This window comes from Chiloscyllium punctatum, chromosome 10 (assembly GCF_047496795.1).
Source record: "Chiloscyllium punctatum isolate Juve2018m chromosome 10, sChiPun1.3, whole genome shotgun sequence".
Classification (NCBI taxonomy): Eukaryota; Metazoa; Chordata; class Chondrichthyes; order Orectolobiformes; family Hemiscylliidae; genus Chiloscyllium; species Chiloscyllium punctatum.
In genome coordinates, this window is record NC_092748.1 from 121,570,681 (window position 1) to 121,594,285 (window position 23,605).

The 23,605-nt window shown below is 49.8% G+C and overlaps 1 protein-coding gene across 1 annotated transcript in view; it reads right to left on the minus strand.

Annotated features, from left to right (window-relative positions):
* Nucleotides 1-23,605, minus strand: part of LOC140482511 (acid-sensing ion channel 4-A-like) — a 218,897-nt gene that overhangs the window by 23,767 nt on the left and 171,525 nt on the right. Inside the window, 4 exon segments of the mRNA XM_072580062.1 lie at nt 8,334-8,390; nt 10,619-10,772; nt 13,877-14,004; nt 15,707-15,851. Of these exon segments, the coding sequence (XP_072436163.1) occupies nt 8,334-8,390; nt 10,619-10,772; nt 13,877-14,004; nt 15,707-15,851 (484 nt within the window).

The following is a 23,605-nucleotide window of genomic DNA, read 5'->3' on the forward strand; positions in this document are numbered from 1 at the left end:
CTTTGGCAGATAGGGTTAAGGAGAATCTAAAGGGACTCTACGAATACATTAAGGAGTAAAGGGTAACTCGGGAGAGAATAGGACCCCTCAAAGATCAGCAAGGCCATCTATGTGTGGAACTGCAGGAGGTGGGGAAGATACTAAATGAGTATTTTGCATCAGTGTTTACTGTGGAGAAAGGTATGGAAGATAGAGAATGTGGGGAAATAGATGGTGACATCTTGAAAAGTGTCCATATTACAGAGGAGGAGGTGCTGGAGGTCTTAAAATGTAGAAAAGTGGATAAATCCCCAGGACCTGATCAGGTGTACCCTAGAACTCTGTGGGAAGCTAGAGAAGTGATTTCTGGGCCCCTTGCTGAGATATTTGTATCATTGATAGTCACAGGTGAGGTGCCAGAAGACTGGAGGTTGGCAAACGTGGTGCTTTTCAGACTGGAGGCCTGTGACAAGTGGTATGCTATAAGGATCAGTGCTGGGTCCACTACTTTTCTTCATTTATATAAATGATTTGGATATGAACATAAAAGGAATAGTTAGTTGGTTTGTAGATGACACCAAAATTGGAGGTGTAGTAGACAGCAAACAAGGTTACCTCAGAGTACAACGGGATTTAGAACAGATAGGTCAATGGGCTGAGGAGTGGCAGATGGAGTTTAATTCAGATAAATGTCCTGTATTTTGGGAAAGCAAATCTTAGCAGGACTTATACACTTAATGGTAAGGTCCTAGGGAGTGTTGCTGAACAAAGAGACCTTGGAGTACAGGTTCATAGCTCCTTGAAAGTGGAGTCACAGGTAGATAGTATAGTGAAGAAGGCATTTGGTATGCTTTTCTTTATTGGTCAGAGTATTGAGTACAGGAGTTGGGAGGTCATGTTGCAGCTGTACAGGACATTGGTTCAGCCACTTTTGGAATATTGCGGGCAATTCTGGTCTCCTTCCTATTGGAAAGATGTTGTGAAACTTGAAAGGGTTCAGAAAAGATTTACAAGGATATTGCCAGGGTTGGAGGATTTGAGCTATAGGGAGAGGCTGAACAGGCTGGGGCTGTTTTCCCTGGAGTGTCAGAGGCTGAGGGGTGACCTTATAGGGGTTTACAAAATCATGGGGGGCATGGATAGGGTAAATAGACAAAGTCTTTTCCCTGGGGTCAGGGAGACCAGAACTAGAGGGCATAGGTTTAGGTGAGAGGGGAAAGATATAAAAGAGACCTAAGGGGCAACTTTTTCACGCAGAGGGTGGTACGTGTATGGAATGAGCTGCCAGAGGAAGTGGTGGAGGCTGGTACAATTACAACATTTAAGAGGCATCTGGATGGGTACATGAATAGGAAGGGTTTGGAGGGATATGGGCTGGGTGCTGGCAAATGAAATTAGATTAATTTAGGATATCAAGTCAGCATGGACGTGTTGGACCGAAGGGTCTGTTTCCATGCTGTACATCTCCGTGACTCTATGACTCTAAATCTGAGACATAAATGGATTTGGAGTTCTGAGTTCAGGATTCTCTTAAGGTGAACATACAGTTCTGTTGGTAGTTAGGAAGGCGAATGCAATGTTAACATTCACGTCAATAGGGCTAGATACAAGAGCAGAGATGTACTGCTGAGATTGTATACGGCTCAAATCAGACTGCATTTGGAACATTGAGAGCAGTTTTGGGCCCCGTATCTATGGTGTGCTGGTGATGGAGGGAGTCCAGAGGGGGTTTGCAGGAATGTTCCTGGGGATGAAGGGCTTGTTGTATGAGGAGCAGTTGAAGACTCTGGGTCTGTACTCGATACAGTTTCGGAGGTTGAGAGGGATCTAACTGAAGCATATAGAATACTGTACCGAGAGGCCAGAGTACAGTCAATGTGAAGATGTTTCTGCCAGTAGGTGAGACTCGGATCTGAGGGTACAACCTCAGAGTGAAGGGACAGCTCTTAAGGTGGGGAGGAATTTCTTCATGCAGAGGGTGGGGACTCTGTGGGACTCATTCATGCAGAGGGCTGTGGAGGCCAAGGTCATTGAGTTGAGAAACATATCAACCATGATTGAATGGCAGAGCAGACTTAGAACCTAGAACAATCCAGCGCAGTACAGACCCTTCAGCCCTCGATGTTGCACCGACCTGTGGAACCAATCTGAAGCCCATCTAACCTACACTATTCCATTCTCATCCATATGTTTATCCAATGACCATTTAAATGCCCTTAAAGTTGGCGCGTCAACTACTGTTGCAGGCAGTTCATTCCAGACCCTTACTACTCTCTAAGTAAAGAAACTCCCTCTGACATCTGTCTTATATCTATCACCCCTCAATTTAAAGCTATGCCCCCTCGTGTTCGCCGTCACTATACTTGGGAAAAGTCTCTCCCTGTCCACCCTATCTAACCCTCTGATTATCTTGTATGTCTCTATTAAGTCACCTCTCAACCTTCTTCTCTCTAACAAAAACAGCCTCAAGTCCCTCAGCCTTTCCCCGTAAGACCTTCCCTCCATACCAGGCAACATCCCAGTAAATCTCCTCTGCACCCTTTCCAAAGCTTCCACATCCTTCCTATAATGCGGTGACCAGAACTGTACACAATACTCCAAGTGCAGCCGCACCAGAGTTTTGCACAGCTGCAGCATGACCTCATGGCTCTGAAACTCAATCCCTCTACCAATAAAAACCAACTCACCGTGTGCCTTCTTAACAACCCTATCAGCCTGGGTGGCAACTTTCAGGGATCTGTGCACATGAACATTGAGATCTCTCTGCTCATCTACACTACCAAGAATTTTACCATTAGCCCAGTACTCTGTATTCCTGTTACTCCGATCAAAGTGAATCACCTCACACTTGTCTGCATTAAAATCCATTTGCCACCTCTCAGCCCAGCTCTGCAGATTACCTATGTTGGAGAAAGTGAGGACTGCAGATGCTGGAGATCAGAGCTGAAAATGTGATGCTGGAAAAGCACAGCAGGTCAGACAGCATCAAAGGAGCAGGAGAATCGACATTTCGGGCATAAGCCTGAAGAAGGGCTCATGCCCGAAATGTCGATTCTCCTGCTCCTTGGATGCTGCCTGACCTGCTGCGCTTTTCCAGCAACACATTTTCAGTTTATCTATGTCCCTCTGTAACCTACATCATCCTTCCGCACTATCCTCAACTCCCCCGATCTTAGTTACATCCACAAATTTACTAACCCATCCTTCTGTGCCCTCATCCAGGTCATGTATAAAAATGACAAACAGCAGTGCACCCAAATCAGGTCCTTGATGTACACCAATAATAACTAAACTCCAGGATGAACATTTCCCATCAATCATCATCCTCTGTCTTCTTTCAGCTGGCCAATTTCTGATCCAAACTGTTAAGTCACCCTCAATCCCATGCCTCTGTATTTTGTGCAATAGCCCACCGTGGGGAACCTTATCAAACACCTTACTGAAATCCACATACACCACATCAACCACTTTACCCTCATCCACCTGTTTAGTCACCATCTCAAAGAACTCAATAAGGTTTGTGAGGCACGACCTACCCTTCACAAAACCGTGCTGACTACCCCAATCAACTTATTCTTCTCTAGATGATTAAAAATCCTATCTCTCATAACCATTTCCAACAGTATACCCACAATCGAAGTAAGGCTCACTGGTCTATAATTACCAGGGTTGTTCCTATTCCCCTTCTTGAACAAAGGGACAACATTTGCTATCCTCCAGACTTCTGGCACTATTCCTGTACACAATGTAAAGATCAAAGCCAAAGGCTCTGCAATCTCCTCCCTGGCATCCCAGAGAATCCGAGGATAAATCCCATCCAGCCCAGGGGACTTATCTAATTTCACACTTTCCAGAATAGCTAACACCTCCTCCTTGCTAACGTCTAGTCTAGTAGCCTGTATCTCAGTATTCTCCTCGACAACATTGTCATTTTCCAGTGTGAATACTAACAAAAATTATTTATTTAGCACTTCCCCTATCTCCGTGGACTCCACACATAACTTCCCACGATTGTCTTTGCTTGACCATAAACTTACTCTCATCATTCTTTAATTCCTGATCTACCTATAGAATGCTTTAGGGGTTTTCCTTGATCCTATCCACCAACAACTTCTCATGTCCCCTCCTGGCTCTTGTTAGCTCTCTCTTTAGGTCTTTCTTGACTAACCTGTAACTCTCAAGCTCCCTAACTGAGCCTTCACATCTCATCCTAACATAAGCCTTCTTCTTCCTCTTGACAAGACTCAACTTCTTTTGTAAACCTCAGCTCTCTCACTTGACCACTTCTTCCCTGCCTGACAGGTACATACTTATCAAGGCCACGCAGTAGCTGTTCCTTGAATAAGCTCCACATTTCAATTGTACCCATCCCCTGCAGTTTCCTTCCCCATCCTATACATCTTAAATCTTGCCTAATTGCATCGTAACTGCCTTTCCCCCAGCTGTAACTGTTGCCCTGCGGTATATACCTACCTCTTTCCAACGCTAAAGTAAACATAGCTGAATTGTGATCGCTATCACCAAAGTGCTCACCTACCTCCAAGTCTAACACCTGGCCTGGTTCATTACCCAGTACCAAATCCAATGTGGTCTTGCCCCTTGGTGGCCTGTCTACATACTGTGTCAGGAAACCCTCCTGCACACACTGGACAAAAACTGACCCATCTAAAGTACTCGTACTATAGTATTTCCAGTCAATATTTGGAAAGTTAAAGTCCCCCATAACAACTACCCTGTTTCTCGTGCTCCTATCCAGAATCATCTTTGCTATCCTTCCCTCTACATCTCTGGAACTATTTGGAGGCCTATAGAAAACTCCCAACAGGGTGACCTCTCCTTTCATGTTTCTAACCTCAGCCCATACTACCTCAGTAGACGGGTCCTCAACTGTCCTTTCTGCCACCGTAATACTGTCCTTGAATAACAAAACCACACCACTCCCTCTTTTACCATCTTCTCTGATCTTATGAAACAGCCATTCCTGTCTCTCCTCTCCCCATGTCTCCAAAATGGCCACAACATTGAAGTCCCAGGTACTAACCCATGCTGCAACATCACCCACCTTATTCCGGATGCTCCTGGTGTTGAAGTACTCACATTTCAGACCAACTTCTTGCTTGCCAGTGCCTTCTTGTGACCTTGAAATCCTCCTTCTGACCTCACTAATCTCAACCTCCTGTATACTCCAACTACAATTTAGGTTCCCAACCCCCTGCTTGATGGGCCGAATGGTCTAATTCTGTTCCTATATCTTATGTTCACATGGTCTTATTATTTCCCCTTCATAGAGCCCTGCTGATTCGCTTGATCATCTTATATATTTATAAATGTTCTGATATTACATCCATTAGAATAGAGTCTAACATTTTCCCTAAAACAAATGTGAAGCTAACTGGCCTATAATGAACTGTCTTCCATCTCATTCTCTTTTTAGATCAAACCTGGATATTGTCCAGATCTTGTTGCATTTGAACATGGACTGCTCCAGTATCTGAGGAGTGGGGAATGGTGCTGAACATTGTGTAATCATCGGGGACCATCCCCACTTCTGACCTTCTGATGGAGGGAAGGTCATTGATGAAGCAGCTGAAGATGGTTGGGTCTAGGACCCTCCCCTGAGGGACTCCTGCAGAGATGTCCTGGAGCTGAGATGACTGACCCTCCAACAACCACAACCATCTACCTCTGTGCCAGGTATGACTCTAACCAGAGGAGAGTTTGCCCCCCGATACCCATTGATCCCAGTTTAGCCAGGGCTCCTTGATGCCACACTTGGTCGAATGCAGCCTTGATGTCAAGGACTGTCCCTCTCCCCTCCCCTCTGGAATTCTGGGAGTTTTGAACGTGTGGAATTGACTACCATTTCAGGAGGTGATTCTGTGTCTGGGTGGGTCCTCTGGGAAAGCCAATGCTGTAATGGGGCTGGGTATCTGTAATGTTGAGGAAGTCCATTCCCTGTGGCAGAGGTCAGAGGACTTGTGGGTCCTGGTCTCTGTGGGGGTTCAGCAGCCATGGTCTACAGTGGGGATTGCTTTGAAAGCATGGCTCACCAAGAGAAGTTACTGCTGTCTCCCAGTGCCAGGCTGATGGGCTGAGGGCCCCATCTGAAGTCAAACAGCAGGAGTGACATCCCCAAGAACTGAGGAGGTCCATTTCTCCAGCCCTGAAGGACACAGTGACTACGCCAGCCCCTGAGGGTGGTGGGACCAGCCTCTGAGGGAACTCCCTCCCCAGTCAGGCTCACAAACCTGACAGCTGTCCCTCTTCTGATTGTCAGAATGAAATCTCAACCCTTCGATTCCTGCGCCTCACACCTTTGGGAGGATGTCTGGGTCTTGGGGAGGGTGTGGAGGAGATTCACCCAAATGGGACCCAAATGAGGGAGGTCAGTGAATGTGGAGAGACTGGAGACTCTGGGACTGCTCTCCTTCGGAGGGAGTGGGTTAAAGGGGCAATTTAAGGGGAGAGTTGTTTAATGTCACCGAGTGTTTGACTCCAAGGCCAGCAGGATCCCAGTGGATCCCAGATCGAGGGAGATCAGGGAGAGGAGGAGGAGGAGAGGAGGAGGAAGTAAGGTATCGGTTCCAATAGGAGGGAGCCACACTGGAGCCCCATGTATCTGGCTGGGATTCAGTTCCCAACTTCTCCAGAGAGAATGTTCCAGAAACAGGGTTGTGGGGGTGAGGGAGACACGCCCCATCTCCACATTCCAGCACCAGCTGCAATTGGGGAAGGGGACGTAAATCACAAAATCCCTCCGAGACAGCAAGAGGCTGAGGGTGGGGGTGGGGGTGCATGAGGAGATGAGGGAGTGGAGGAAAGCAGGTGAGGGACTCAGAGTCAGGGGGTGAGTGTGAGGGGGGTGAGGGGGGTGAGGGTGCGGGTCTGAGGGTGAGGAAGTGAGGGGTGTGAGGGGGTGAGGGAGTGAGGGGGTGAGGGGTATGAGGGTGCGGGGAGGGGGGTGAGGGGTGTGAGGGGGTGAGGGGTGTGAGGGTGCGGGTCTGAGGGTGAGGGGTGAGGGGAGTGAGGGGATGAGGGAGTGAGGGGGTGAGGGGTGTGAGGGTGCAGGGGTGAGGGGTGTGAGGGGGTGAGGGGTGTGAGGGTGCGGGTCTGAGGGTGAGGGGATGAGGGGATGAGGGGAGTGAGGGGATGAGGGGAGTGAGGGGGTGAGGGAGTGAGGGGGTGAGGGGTGTGAGGGTGCAGGGGTGAGGGGTGTGAGGGGGTGAGGGGTGTGAGGGTGCGGGTCTGAGGGTGAGGGGTGAGGGGAGTGAGGGGATGAGGGAGTGAGGGGGTGAGGGGTGTGAGGGTGCGGGTCTGAGGGTGAGGGGATGAGGGGAGTGAGGGGGTGAGGGAGTGAGGGGGTGAGGGGGTGAGGGGTGTGAGGGTGCAGGGGTGAGGGGTGTGAGGGGGTGAGGGGTGTGAGGGTGCAGGTCTGAAGGTGAGGGGATGAGGGGATGAGGGGAGTGAGGGGATGAGGGGAGTGAGGGGGTGAGGGAGTGAGGGGGTGAGGGGTGTGAGGGTGCAGGGGTGAGGGGTGTGAGGGGGTGAGGGGTGTGAGGGTGCAGGTCTGAAGGTGAGGAGGTGAGGTGTGTGAGGGGGTGAGGGAATGAGGGGTATGAGGGGGTTTGGGGTGTGAGGGGGTGAGGGAGTGAGGGGGTGAGGGGTGTGAGGGTGCGGGTCTGAGGGTGAGGGGATGAGGGGATGAGGGGAGTGAGGGGATGAGGGGAGTGAGGGGGTGAGGGAGTGAGGGGGTGAGGGGTGTGAGGGTGCAGGGGTGAGGGGTGTGAGGGGGTGAGGGGTGTGAGGGTGCGGGTCTGAGGGTGAGGGGGTGAGGGGGTGAGGGTAGTGAGGGAGTGAGGGGGTGAGGGTGAGAGGCTGAGGGTTGGGAGGAAGCTAAGTCAGATGGTGCTGGGGCAATGAAGGAGGGAGCTCTGAGTCACAGGGAGACAGGTGTTGGGGTCTAGTCAGGGCAGGTCGAGGGGGGGGGGTGAGAATGAGAGCATTGGTCAATGAGGGGGGTCAGAGGAGGGAGGGCAGTGTTAATGTTGGGGGGAGGGTGGTGAGAGTTTGAGTGATTGAGGGCTCTCTCTCTCTCTCTGTCCCTGACCTGATCACCTGGACACTGTATCCTGGCCTGGCCTGTTGCTGCCTGGGGAACACTCTCGAGGAGAGAGGAGGGGGGGGAGAGAGAGAGAGAGAGAGAGAGAGAGAGAGAGAGAGAGATGGGGCAAGTCGGTCAGGCTGTGGGGGTTGATCGAATTGTCCCTCAGAGTGATAGCACGGCCCTGCTGGACTGAATGTCCTCCCATTGTTGATCCGATGAGTCAGTGTTAGTTCAGTTTGAAGTCACTTACCCAGGATCCTGTCAGCACACTCCATGTACTGCTCCGGGTTACAGACGGCCTCAGTACCTGCAGCAGTGATACAAACACAAACCCAGTTAACTCTCACATTTCAAACCTCAGGCAAAACACATCCCCTCACCATTCCCCACCGCCAGAGATCTCCACTTCCTGTTCCCTCACTGACTGTGCACAGCTCAGAGGAAATCGCAGCTTTCTAACACACACCCTCCTTTCACAGCTTGTACAGTCCCAGACCCCTACAGCACAGAGACAGGCCCTTCACCCCAAACTGGTCCATTCCGACCAAAATGTCCATCCACTCTAACCCCCACTTCCCTGCACTTGGCCCACATCCTTCTAATCCTTTCCTATCCATGTATTGGTTGCCACCCAGATTGACAGGGTTGTTAAGAAGGCATACAGTGTTTTAGCTTTTATTAATAAAGGGATTGAGTTCCGGAACCAGGAGGTTATGCTGCAGCTGTACAAAGCTCTGGTACGGCTGCACTTGGAGTATTATGTATAGTTCTGGTCACTACATTATAGGAAGGATGTGGAAGCTTTGGAAAGGGTGCAGAGGAGATTTACTAGGATGTTGCCTGGTATGGAGGGAAGGTCTTAGGAGGAAAGGCTGAGGGCCTTGAGGCTGTTCTTGGTAGAGAGAAGAAGGTTGAGAGGTGACTTAATAGAGACATGCAAGATAATCAGAGGGTTAGATAGGGTGGACTGGGAGAGCCTTTTTCTAAGTATGGGGACAGCAAACACGAGGGAACACAACTTTATAGTGAGGGGAGATAGGTATAAGACAGATGTCAGAGGGAGTTTCTTTACTCAGAGAGTAGTAAGGGTATGGAATGCTTTGCCTGCAACGGTAGCAGATTCGCCAAGTTTAAGTGCATTTAAGTCGTCATTGGACAGGCATATGGACGTACATGGAATAGTGTAGGTTAGATGGGCTTCAGATTAGTACGACAGGGCAGCGCAACATCGAGGGCCGAAGGGCCTGTACTGCGCTGTAATGTTCTATGGTCTATGTTCTATATGTTCTAGTTGTCCAAATGCCTTTTAAATGTTGTTAATGTACCCGCCTCAAACACTTCCACTGGCAGCTCATTCCATATGCGTACCACCCTCTGTGTAAAAGAGTTACCCCTCAGGTTCCCTTTTATTCTTTCCCCTTTAACTTTAAACTGATGCCCTCAGTCCTCGATTCCCCAACCCTGGGAAAAATACTGAGTGCATTCACCCTATCCGTGCCTCTCATGATCTTATACACCTCTATAAGAATCCCCCCTCACTCTCCTGCATACTAGAGAAAGAAGTCCTAGCTTGTCCACCCTCTCCCTATAACTCAGACCATTGAGTCCTGGCAACATCCTTGTAAATTTCTTCTGCACTCTTTCCAGTTTAATAACATCCTTCCTATAGCAAGGTGACCGAAACTGATCACAATACTCCAAGTGTGGCCTCACCAATGTCCTGTACAACTGCAACATAACTTCCCAACTTCTATACTCAATGCCCTGACTGATGAAGGCCAGTGTGCCAAAAGCCTTCCTCACTGCCCTGTCTACCTGGGACTCATCCCATCCCAACACACTCTCCTAATCCAAAACACCCTGACCCTAAATACCCCAGCCCTAAATACCTCCTGACCTAAAACACGCCAGACCCTAAATGCCCCAACCCTAAATGCCCCCACCCTAAATATCCCTGACCCTAAACAGCTCCTGACCCTAAATACCCCCTGACCCAAAATACCCCGACCCTAAATACTCTATGACACTAAATATCCCAGACCCTAAATAACTCCAACCCTAAATACCCCCGATCCTAAATGCCCCCTGTCCCTAAGAGGAGGTGCTGGCCTTGTGGGTATGATCACTGCACTGTTAATCCAGAGATACAGCCCAGGCTCTGGGAACCCAGGTATCAATCCCACTGCGGCAGCTGGTGGAATGGGAATCCAATAAAAATCTGGCACTGAGGGACGAATCATGACCACGAATCCATTGGTGATTGTCAGAAAAAAACCCTCTGGGTCACTAATGTCCTTTAGGGAAGGACACTGCTATCCTTCCCTGGTCTGGCCTACACGTGACTCCAGACCCACATTGACGGGGTTGACTCTTAACTCCCCTCTGGGCAATTAGGGATGGGTAATAAATGCCCAGCCACCCCTCCATCCAATAAACCTCCTCCCTCCCTGAGTATCTCTTCGCTTCCCACTCATTGAGCACACTGGCACCACCGCGGTGCTCTCCCCCTGTACCCTAACTGGGGTATATACCCACCTGGCATGTGCACCATGCGGCAGTGACACTCCCTCAGGACAGCTTCCTTCTCACACTGGATCCGGCACGCAGTCAGACTATAATCCTGATAGCCAGGGAGATCCGCCTTCAGGTCAGAGCGACATTCACCCCAGGGCGGAGGGAGATAGGTCAGCTACAGACACACCCACATAGACAGCACCGGGTTAGATACAGAGTAAAGCTCCCTCTACACTGTCCCCATCAAACACTCCCAGGACAGGGACAGCACCGGGTTAGATACAGAGTAAAGCTCTCTCTACACTATCCCCATCAAACACTCCCAGGACAGGGACAGCACAGGGTTAGATACAGAGTAAAGCTCCCTCTACACTGTCCCCATCAAACACTCCCAGGACAGGGACAGCACGGGGTTAGATACAGAGTAAAGCTCCCTCTACACTGTCACCCATCAAACACTTCCAGGACAGGGACAGTATGGGGTTAGATACAGAGCAAAGCTCCCTCTACACTGTCACCTATCAAACACTCCCAGGGACAGGGAGAGTACGGGGTTAGATACAGAGTAAAGCTCCCTCTACACTGTTCCCCATCAAACACTCCCAGGACAGGGACAGCACGGGGTTAGATACAGAGTAAAGCTTCCTCTACACTGTCCCCATCAAACACTCCCAGGACAGGAACAGCACTGGGTTAGATACAGAGTAAAGCTCTCTCTACACTGTCCCCATCAAACACTCCCAGGACAGGGACAGCACCAGGTTAGATACAGAGTAAAGCTTCCACTACACTGTCCCCATCAAACACTCCCAGGACAGGGACAGCACGGGGTTAGACACAGAGTAAAGATCCCTCCACACTGACCCCATCAAACATTCCCAGGACAGGGACAGCACGGGGTTAGATACAGAGTAAAGCTCCCTCTACACTGTCCCCATCAAACACTCCCAGGACAGGGACAGCACGGGGTGAGATACAGAGTAAAGCTGCCTCTACACTGTCCCCATCAAACACTCCCAGGACAGGGACAGCACGGGGTTAGATACAGAGAAAAGCTCCCTCTACACTGTCCCCCATCAAACACTCCCAGGACAGGGACAGCACGGGGTTAGATACAGAGTAAAGCTCCCTCTACACTGTCACCCATCAAACACTCCCAGGGACAGGGAGAGTACGGGGTTAGATACAGAGTAAAGCTCCCTCTACACTGTTCCCCATCTAACACTCCCAGGACAGGGACAGCACCAGGTTAGATACAGAGTAAAGCTCCCTCCACACTGTCCCCATCAAACACTCCCAGGACAGGGACAGTATGGGGTTAGATACAGAGTAAAGATCCCTCCCCACTGTCCCCATCAAACACTCCCAGGACAGGGACAGCACGGGGTTAGATACAGAGTAAAGCTCACTCTACACTGTCCCCATCAAACACTCCCAGGACAGGGACAGCATAGGGTTAGATACAGAGTAAAGATCCCTCTACACTGTCCCCCATCAAACACTCCCAGGACAGGGACAGCATAGGGTTAGATACAGAGTAAAGATCCCTCTACACTGTCCCCATCAAACACTCCCAGGACAGGGACAGCATAGGGTTAGATACAGAGTAAAGATCCCTCTACACTGTCCCCATCAAACACTCCCAGGACGGGGACAGCACGGGGTTAGATACAGAGTAAAGATCCCTCCCCACTGTCCCCCATCAAACACTCCCAGGACAGGGACAGCACTGGGTTAGATACACAGTAAAGATCCCTCTACACTGTCCCCCATCAAACACTCCCAGGACAGGGACAGCACGGGGTTAGATACAGAGTAAAGCTCACTCTACACTGTCCCCATCAAACACTCCCAGGACAGGGACAGCATGGGGTTAGATACAGAGTAAAGCTCCCTCTACACTGTCCCCATCAAACACTCCCAGGACAGGGACAGCCCGGGGTTAGATACAGAGTAAAGCTCCCTCTACACTGTCCCCATCAAACATTCCCAGGACAGGGACAGCACGGTGTTAGATACAGAGTAAAGCTCCCTCTACACTGTCCCCCATCAAGCACTCCCAGGACAGGAACAGCATGGGGTTAGATACAGAGTAAAGCTCCTTCTACACTGTCCCCCATCAAACACTCCCAGGACAGGGACAGCACGGGGTTAGATACAGAGTAAAGCTCCCTCTACACTGACCCCATCAAACACTCCCAGGACAGGGACAGCACCGGGTTAGATACAGAGTAAAGCTCCTTCTACACTGTCCCCCATCAAACACTCCCAGGGACAGGGACAGCATGGGGTTAGATACAGAGTAAAGCTCCCTCTACACTGTCCCCCATCAAACACTCCCAGGACAGGGACAGCACGGGGTTAGATACAGAGTAAAGCTTCCTCTACACTGTCCCCCACCAAACACCCTCGGGACAGGGACAGCACGAGGTTAGATACAGAGTAAAGCTCACTCTACACTGTCCCCATCAAACACTCCCAGGACAGGGACAGCACGGGGTTAGATACAGAGTAAAGCTCACTCTACACTGTCCCCATCAAACACTCCCAGGACAGGGACAGCACGGGGTTAGATACAGAGTAAAGCTCTCTCTACACTGTCCCCATCAAACACTCCCAGGACAGGGACAGCACGGGGTTAGATACAGAGTAAAGCTCTCTCTACACTGTCCCCATCAAACACTCCCAGGACAGGGACAGCACGGGTTAGATACAGAGTAAAGCTCTCTCTACACTGTCCCCATCAAACACTCCCAGGACAGGGACAGCACGGGTTAGATACAGAGTAAAGCTCTCTCTACACTGTCGGTTACTGCACAATGCTTCGGGAACTGTTGGAATGAAGATTGAATGGCATTCCCAGGAGACTGACAGGAAACAATCCAGAGATTAGAAATTCCGGAAGGCAGATTGATGAACTATAGATGTGGCTGGGGAACTCTAGGAGAAAGTCTAAGAGGACAGACAGAGAATCACGGATAGTAATCCCATTTTTGGGAAGGATCAAGCTCACAGATTTAGGGGGAAAGTGACAGGAGGAGAATTTCTCCCTTGATGGGAAAGGTCTGGGATCCTCTGTCTGAGAGTGTCGCCAAGGCAGGTTCACTTCGGGATGGGAAAGGGAAAGAGATGGTGAATTAAATAGGCTCAAACTGCAGGGTTCCAGCTCAAAGGTGGGACAATATCGGCGAGTGAATGCTTGGCACCATGAGCCAGCACAGAGATAATGGGCCTATTGGCCTCAGGACTGGGACCATTCCATAATATTATTAGAAATACCCTTTGTTCCTGACAGGACACGAAGGTTTGGAATCCAGGGGGCACTCCAAATCCCAGCTGATGGATGTAGGGTGGCTCACTTGGACTGTGGATCTGAACCCGGATTCCCGCCTCGAAGGAGGTTTCATCTGAAACAGGAAAAACAACAACATCAGGTCCTGGAACTCACCACATACCAACCGGGGGGACACCCACCCCACACTGACCCTCACTGGGGTACACTCCCACCCCACACTGACCCTCACTGGGGTACACTCCCACACTGACTCTCACTGGCGTACACTCCCACACACACTGACCCTCACTGGGGTACAGTCCCACACACACTGACCCTCACTGGGGTATACTCCCACACACACTGACTCTCACTGGGGTACACTCCCACACACACTGACCCTCACTGGGTACAGTCCCACACACACTGACCCTCACTGGGGTACAGTCCCACACACACACTGACTCTCACTGGGGTACACTCCCACACACACTGACCCTCACTGGGGTACACTCCCACACACACTGACTCTCACCGGGGTACACTCCCACACACACTGACTCTCACTGGGGTACAGTCCCACACACACTGACTCTCACTGGGGTACAGACCCACACACACTGACCCTCACTGGGGTACAGTCCCACACACACACTGACTCTCACTGGGGTACACTCCCCCACACACTGACCCTCACTGGGGTACAGTCCCACACACACTGACTCTCACTGGGGTACAGACCCACACACACTGACTCTTACTGGGGTACACTCCCACACACACTGACTCTCACTGGGGTACAGTCCCACACACACTGACTCTCACTGGGGTACACTCCCACACACACTGACTCTCACTGGGGTACACTCCCACACACACTGACCCTCACTGGGGTACACTCCCACACACACTGACCCTCACTGGGGTACAGTCCCACACACACTGACTCTCACTGGGGTACAGACCCACACACACTGACTCTTACTGGGGTACAGTCCCACACACACTGACTCTCACTGGGGTACAGTCCCACACACACTGACCCTCACTGGGGTACAGTCCCACACACACTGACTCTCACTGGGGTACACTCCCACACACACTGACCCTCACTGGGGTACACTCCCACACACACTGACTCTCACTGGGGTACAGTCCCACACTGACCCTCACTGGGGAACACTCCCACACACACTGACCCTCACTGGGGTACACTCCCACACACACTGACTCTCACTGGGGTACAGTCCCACACTGACCCTCACTGGGGTACACTCCCACACACACTGACCCTCACTGGGGTGACATGTTCAGACATTTTTGTGTGTTCTGCCTGTTTTCTGGGATTCTTTCTCTTTGTGGTCATTTCGGCCCGGTTTTGTGATTTGCTGTGAATGGGGCTGTATTCGATAATGTGTTTCTGCCGCATTCTCTGATCCTCATCGGATGATCTACACCTGTGCCCCATTACCTGGACCTACATTGTCACCTGATACACCCCCCCCCGCAAGTCCCTGTCGAGTCCATCCCTCTGTAAGGTTTGTGTGGTAGGCCTGCAGCCTGCTCTGCCTGTATCTGAGCTCCTTTATGGCCATCAGGGTGTCTTTCTGTCAGTCCCTGGATTATGGTGATACTCTCTGGTTGACCGTTGCTTCCTTTCCTGAGTGTGAAAGGTTTCAATTGAATGTGTTGGGGTGTGAGGGCCCTGCTTTCCCAGCCTCTGTCTGCTCCCCCTGAGCACCCCACCTCCCCCGACATCTGGTGGAGGGGAGCTCCCTCGAACTCTGCAATAACGTCCTGGTGAATGGATCGTGCCCAGACCCAGAGTCACCGACCTGTTTCCTGCCAAATTGGCAGGTATTCGTCCTGTTGGATGTCCAACATGATTTCCAGGCCATTCCCCATGCCTCCTTGTTTCATTTTCCTGACATTCGTCTTGTTTGCGTTGAAGGTATAACACTTTCCGTATCTGGTGTACACCTGGAGGGAGAAGGCACAGGTTATTGGGCCAAGCTCTGCCAATGGGATTGTCTTAGCCAGCTACCTCGAGGATCCTGTCATGAGATCAGGTCTGCTGAAGGTGGGTCAACAGCTTCTAAACCTGAATCCAAGCCAACCACAGGAGACAGAGTCAGGTGGGTCCGGGACTGGAGCCTGGCTCAATCTGTCTGCAGGGTACAAACAATGACTGCAGATTCTGGAAACGAGATTGTGGATTAGTGGTGCTGGAAGGGCACAGCAGTTCAGGCAGCATCCAAGGAGCAGCGAAATCGACGTTTCAGGCAAAAGCCCTTCATCAGGAATAAAGGCAGTGAGCCTGAAGGGTGGAGAGATAAGCTAGAGGAGGGTGGGGGTGGGGAGAGAGTAGCATAGAGTACAATGGGTGAGTGGGGGAGGAGATGAAGGTGATAGGTCAGGGAGAAGAGGGTGGAGTGGATAGGTGGAAAAGGAGATAGGCAGGTAGGACAAGTCATGGGGACAGTGCTGAGCTGGAAGTTTGGAACTAGGGTGAGGTGGGGGAAGGGGAAATGAGGAAACTGTTGAAGTCCACATTGATGCCCTGGGGTTGAAGTGTTCCGAGGCAGAAGATGAGGCGTTCTTCCTCCAGGAGTCTGGTGGTGAGGGAGCAGCGGTGAAGGAGGCCCAGGACCTCCATGTCCTCGGCAGAGTGGGAGGGGGAGTTGAAATGTTGGGCCACGGGGCGGTTTGGTTGATTGGTGCGGGTGTCTCGGAGATGTTTCCTAAAGCGCTCTGATAGGAGGCGCCCAGTCTCCCCAATGTAGAGGAGACCACATTGGGAGCAACGGATACAATAAATGATATTGGTGGATGTGCAAGTAAAACTTTGATGGATGTGGAAGGCTCCTTTAGGGCCTTGGATAGAGGTGAGGGAGGAGGTGTAGGCGCAGGTTTTACAGTTCCTGCGGTGGCAGGGGAAAGTGCCAGGATGGGAGGGTGGGTCGTAGGGGGGGCGTGGACCTGACCAGGTAGTCACGGAGGGAACGGTCTTTGCGGAAGGCAAAGCTAGCAGAGCGCTTTAGGGGACATCTCCGAGACACCCGCACCAATCAACCACACTGCCCGTGGCCCAACATTTCAACTCCCCCTCCCACTCTGCCGAGGACCTGGAGGTCCTGGGCCTCCTTCACCGCCGCTCCCTCACCACCAGACGCCTGGAGGAAGAACGCCTCATCTTCCACCTCGGAACACTTCAACCCCAGGGCATCAACGTGGACTTCAACAGTTTCCTCATTTCCCCTTCCCCCCACCTCACCCTAGTTTCAAACTTCCAGCTCAGTAACTGTCCCCATGACTTGTCTGGACTTGTCCTACCTGCCTATCTCCTTTTCCACCTATCCACTCCACCCTCTCCTCCCTGACCTATCACCTTCATCCCCTCCCCCACTCACCCATTGTACTCTATGCTACTTTCTCCCCACCCCCACCCTCCTCTAGCTTATCTCTCCACCCTTCAGGTTCACTGCCTTTATTCCTGATGAAGGGTTTTTGCCTGCAACGTCGATTTTGCTGCTTCTTGGATGATGCCTGTTCTGCTGTGCTCTTCCAGCACCACTAATCCAGAATCAGTCTGTCTGCAGCTCCAGTGCAGGGACACTGCTGTTTGTATACAGGCTCAGTATCTGTTCCCACAGTGAAGGTACCATTAACCCCTTCCACCACATCCTGCTCAACGTCACAACTGGGAAAGGAGGGACTTGCATCTCCCAGATGGAGGGACTACCTGAAATTACCGATCCCGGAGAATGTGGAGGCTAGATCACTGAGAGCTTTTAAAGAGAGAGTTGTTTCAATTTGAGAGACTGAGGAACTAACACAAAAGAGGAGTTGAAGCCCAGGGCAAATGCTGGGAAGTGGGCTTGGGTTTGGAAGGTGCTGTCTGAGGATCTTTGGTGAATTTCTGCAGTTCTCCAGACCAGGTAACATCCAGGTAAATCTCCTCTACACCTTTTCCAATGCTTCCACATCCTTCCCGAAATATGACGACCAGAACTGGACACAATATTCCAAGTGTGGCCGCACCAGCGTTTTGTATAGTTGCAGCATGACACTGCGGTTCCGGAACTCAAACCCTCTCCCAATGAAACCTAACACACCATATGCCTTGTTAACAGCACTATCCACCTGGGTGGCAACTTTCAGGGATCTATGTACATGGACTCCAAGATCCCTCTGCACATCCACACTACCAAGAATCTTTCCATTGACTCAGTACTCTGCCTTCCTGTTATTCTTCCCAAAGTGAATCACCTCACATTTAGCTGCATTGAACTCCATTTGCCACCTCTCAGCCCAATTCTGCAGTTTATCCCAGTCCCCCTGCAACCTGTAACATTCTTCCAAACTGTCCACTACTCCACTGACTTTAGTGTCATCTGCAAATTTACTAATCCATCCACCTATGCCTGCGTCTAAGTCATTGATAAAAATGACAAACAGCAGTGGTCCCAAAACAGATCCTTATGGCACACCGCTAGTAACCGGACTCCAGGCTGAATATTTTCCATCAACCACCACTCGCTGCTTTCTTTTAGAGTCAAGAGTGTGTTGCTGGAAAAGCACTGCAGGTCAAGCAGCATAAGCAGTGTTTCCTGATGAAGGGCTTATGTCCGAAACATTGAGTTTCCTGCTCCTCAGATGCCACCTGACCTGCTGTGCTTTTCCAGCACCACACTCTTGACTCTAACCTCCAATACCTGCAGCCCTCACTTTCAATTATTGCTAATTGTCAGAAAAACCCATCTGGGTCACTTTCAGGAAGGAAACTGCCATCCTTCCCTGGTCTGGCTGACACGTCATGAATATACAACCTAAAACAAGTGGAGTTTGGAACAGACAGACAGACAGACATTCTCCCCCAGAGCAGTCAGGTCAGAGACAGGTCTTTACACACACCTATAGAGTCATAGAGACATATGGCACCGAATTAGACCCTTCAGTCCAAATCGTCCATGCCAACCAGATATCCTAAATTAATCTACTCCCACCTGCCAGCACCCGGCCCATATCCCTCCAAACCCTTCCTTTTCATATGCCCATCCAAATACCTCTTAAATGTCCCAATTGTACCAGTCTCCACCACTTCCTCTGGCAGCTCATTCCATACACGCACCACTCTCTGCATGAAAAAGTTGCCCCTTAGGTCTCTTTTATATCTTTCCCCTCTCACCCTAAACCTATGCCCTCTAGTTCTGGACTCCCCGACACCAGGGAAAAGACTTTGCCTATTTACCCTATCCATGCCTCTCATGATTTTGTAAACCTCTATAAGGTCACCCCCCAGCCTCCGATGCTCCAGGGAAAACAGCCCCAGCCTGTTCAGCCTCTCCCTGTAGCTCAAATCCTCCAACCCTGGCAACATCCTTGTAAATCTTTTCTGAACCCTTTCAAGTTTCCCAACATCTTTCGGATAGGAAGGAGACCAGAATTGCACACAATATTCCAACAGTGGCCTAACCAATGTCCTGTACAGCCGTAACATGACCTCCCAACTCCTGTACTCAATACTCTGACCAATAAAGGAAAGCATACCAAACGCTGCCTTCACTATCCTATCTACCTGTGACTCCACTTTCAAGGAGCTATGAACCTGCACTCCAAGGTCTCTTTGTTCAGCAACACTCCCTGGGACCTTACCATTAAGTGTATAAGTCCTGCTAAGATTTGCTTTCCCAAAATGCAGCACCTCTCATTTATCTGAATTAAACTCCATCTGCCACTTCTCAGCCCATTGGCCCATCTGGTCAACATCCTGTTGTAATCTGAGGTGACCATCTTTGCTGTCCACTACACCTCCAATTTTGGTGTCATCTGCAAACTTACTAACTGTACCTCTTATGCTCGCATCCAAATCATTTATATAAATGACAAAAAGTAGAGGACTGATCCTTTTGGCACCCCCCTGGTCACAGGCCTCCAGTCTGAAAAACAACCCTCCACCACCACTCTCTGTCTTCTACCTTTGAGCCAGTTCTGTATCCAAATGGCTAGTTCTCCCTGTATTCTATGAGATCTAACCTTGCTAATCAGTCTCCCATGGGGAACCTTGTTGAACACCTTACTGAAGTCCATATAGATCGCATATACTGCTCTGCCCTCATCAATCCTCTTTGTTACTTCTTCAAAAACTCAATCAAGTTTGTGAGATATGATTTCCCACACACAAAGCCATATTGACTATCCCTAATCAGTCCTTGCCTTTCCAAATACATGACCATCCTTTGCTGAACCCTCTCAAGTTTCCCAGTATCCTTCCTGTAGCAGGAAGATCAAAATTGAACACAGTATTCCAAAGGTGACTCCAGATCTGCAGCAATGTGGTTGACTGTTAACTGCCTTTGGAGGTAATTAGGGACAATCAATGGTGAGACCTTCAACCTGTGAGGGAATTAAAAATACTTCCTGCTCTTGAGTTGTTTGTGAAGATTTGCTGCCCTCATGTGTTGAATGTAGGAACTGCTTTAGTTTCCCCCAATGTGAAAGACAGTAAAGGTCGAGCCTTGACCATTACAATTTCTAGGTTTTATTACGTTGAGTAAGAAATATTAACAGCTGAAGGAATTCCGTCAGTCACAGCGAGAGATTCACCTCGGACAATGACCCCGTCAGGACGAGCAGTTTAGATATTGAGGGAGATGGGGATCCCAAGGGCAAACTATATGTTATCAACCCTACATAAAACATACATACAACGGGACAAAGTAAATGAGAGGATTTTAAAAGGAGCAAGCAGAAAAAGAGGGTTCACTGGATTGATGGAAAGTTGGGGCTGGAGTGAGGCTGAGCACCGTGGGACAGGGAGCCATTCAGGAGCTGGGGAGGGGGGTGAGGAGAGAAATGTAGTTGTAATCGGAGAGTGTATAGTCAGGGGAATAGACACTGTTCTCCCTGGGCTGGATTGAGATTCCCAAAGGCCGGGTTACCTGCCTGGTGCCTGGGATCAGGATCTCCCATTTGGGCTGCAGAGGAACTTGGAGTGGGAGGAAAAAGATCCAGTTGTTGTGGTCCATGTCAGTACCAATGATATTGGTACAAAGAGGAAACAGGTTCCGCTGAGGGAGTATGAGCAGCTAGAGGCTAAATTAAAAAGCAGGACCAAAAAGGTGATCATCTGTGGATCACTATCTGAGCCATGAGCAAGTTGGCACAGGGTCAATAAGATTCAAGAGGCAAACATGTGTCTCAAGGATTGATGAGGGAGAAACAGTTTCAAACTTGTGGGGGATTGGCCCCAGCACTGGGGAAGGAAGGAGCTGTCCCAATGGGATGTGTCCCACCTGAATCATACTGGGACCAGAGACCTGGAGAACTGGATAACGAGGATCCAGGGGGTGGGTCAGTTTCATTGGAAATTATGGAAAAAGTTAAAGGTGGGTAGTGCTCAGCAGAGGTTACTGAGGGTTACTGAGGCTTCCTCCCACTCACTGTATAAGGAACAAGGTGAGTGAGTCTGTAACACAGATTGAAATTGTTGTGTTCGATGCTGTGGGTGTCGTGGAGGTGTGGCTGCAAAGGGGTTCAGCACTGGGAACTAAATTTCCAAGGGATACGCACCTTATCGAAAGGACAGGCAGATGGGCAGAGGGGGGGGGGGGAGGTGCCTTGTTAGTGAGAAATGAAATTAAATCGATAGCAGGAAGTGATATAGGGTCAGAAAGTGTAGAGTCTGTAATTATAGAGCTGAAGAACTGCAAAAAGGATAAAGACTATGATGGGAGTAATGTACAGGCCTCCGAGCAGTGAAGTCACTGTGTCACACAGCATGGAAACAGACCCTGTAATCCTTTTATTCACAAAGGGCCAGAGGCAGAAATCAGGAAACATTGTGGCTGGTTAGTTCACCATCTGTCAAGAAGGAATGTCTGAGGCTGGTATTAAAGATGTTAGAACAGGACAAGGTAATCGGGCAGAGTGAACATGGTCCTGACAAAGGGGAATTATGTTGAATTAATTTCTCAGAGTTCTTTGAGGAGGCAACTTGTCGAGAAAGGGGAACCAGTGGATATAGTGTATGTAGATTTCCAGAAAGTGTTTGACAAGGTACCCCCTGGGAATTTGTGAGGAATGCTTCCTTGGCTATATGTTTTCCAGTGCACGGGTTTCTGACATCATGAACAACAATTTCCAAAACTAGGGTCCACAGGGAAGGGGCAGTTTCTAAGAATGAGGGCCAGACCATTCAGGAGAGATGTTTGGAAGCACTTCTACACACACACAGGGTGGGAGAGGAGAGGTTTGGAACTCTCTTCTACAAACAGCCGTGGGCGCTGGGCAATTGTTAAATTTTAAATCTGAGGTTGATAATTTTATGCTAAACAAAGGTATTAAGGAATACGGGCCAAAGGCAGGTACGTGGAGTCAGCCATGATGTTATTGAATGTGGAACAAGCTCAAGGGGCTGAATGGCCTCCTCCTGTTCCTATGAAATCAGACAGTGCACTGTCATGTTGATCAGTAACTGCAGAACACTGAATAGGCTGCATAGATTAGAAGGAACACTGCTCTTCAAGGGGGATTCATGGTCAGTGACGATAAGGGGAAGAATTATCATTCCAGATTCAGATTAGACCTTTGGGAGTGTCAGTAATATTTGGGACAACTGCTGAGAGATCCACAGGATTTGGCTCGATCACATTCACAGCTTGATATTGTTGTGGGGGTGTTATAGTCCATCACCCACATTCACTACACGTCAGCTTTGGGTAATTTAAATGAATTGTTCATGTTCTGTGGATTGTATTGATACAGGAATATTTCTTGGTGTTTGTTTAAAACGATGGAATTTTGTGGCTCTATCCTCTTGCTAACTCCCCTGAATATCTCACTTTGATTTGTTTAAAAATAAAAGCTACTGGCCCAGATTGGAACATAAATCCAGCAGCCTGGTCTGACATTGTAACAACTTGCATCCCAGCATCCGTCAACCAGGCCAGAGAATGGCCAACACACCACAGTTTGTTAAACCTGTAGAAACAGTTTGGTATATTTCCAGACTAACACCCTCCAAACCATGTAATACCATCAAGTATGGAATCTGACTCTGGAATTGCTGTCAATGTGACTCTTTGTTACAGACAGAGCTGGCTGATGGTAATGGAACAGGAGACAGTGAGGGCTGGAGATTCTGGAGATCAAAGAGTGTGGTGCTGGAAAAGCACAGCAGGTCAGGCAGCATCCAAGGAGCAGGAGATTCAACGTTTCGGGCATCCCTGAAAAAGGCCTTATGCCCGAAACGTCGATTCTCCTGCTCCTTGGATGCTGCCTGACCTGCTGCAATTTTCCAGCGACACGTTTTTCAGCTCTGATGGTAGTGGGATGACCAGGTGCTGGTGAGCTGCATTTGGAGGATCCTCAAAGGACAATTTAACAACATTGCAGTTAGAAAGAACAAATTGCTGATTAGATGGTCATTAGCAGGTGATAATAAATGATGAGTCAGTGAGGTTTAATACCAGTGGGAAACCAGGATTATTAAACATGTGGTGACTCTGTGCTCCCCGTTTAGAAACTTAATGAAACATCGAGTCACTGGGGTCACATTTCCTGTTTGTTTGATCCAACCTCCATCAGAGGAGTCCCCTGGACATGATGGGTATAACATCCCCCCCTGTGTGTCCCAGTGTACGCCCTAGCAGCAGCACCACCCCCAGGGGTGAGAAACTACCCCATTTCCAGCATCGCCCTCTCACCCCCTCACCGTCTCTTGCCCTCTCACC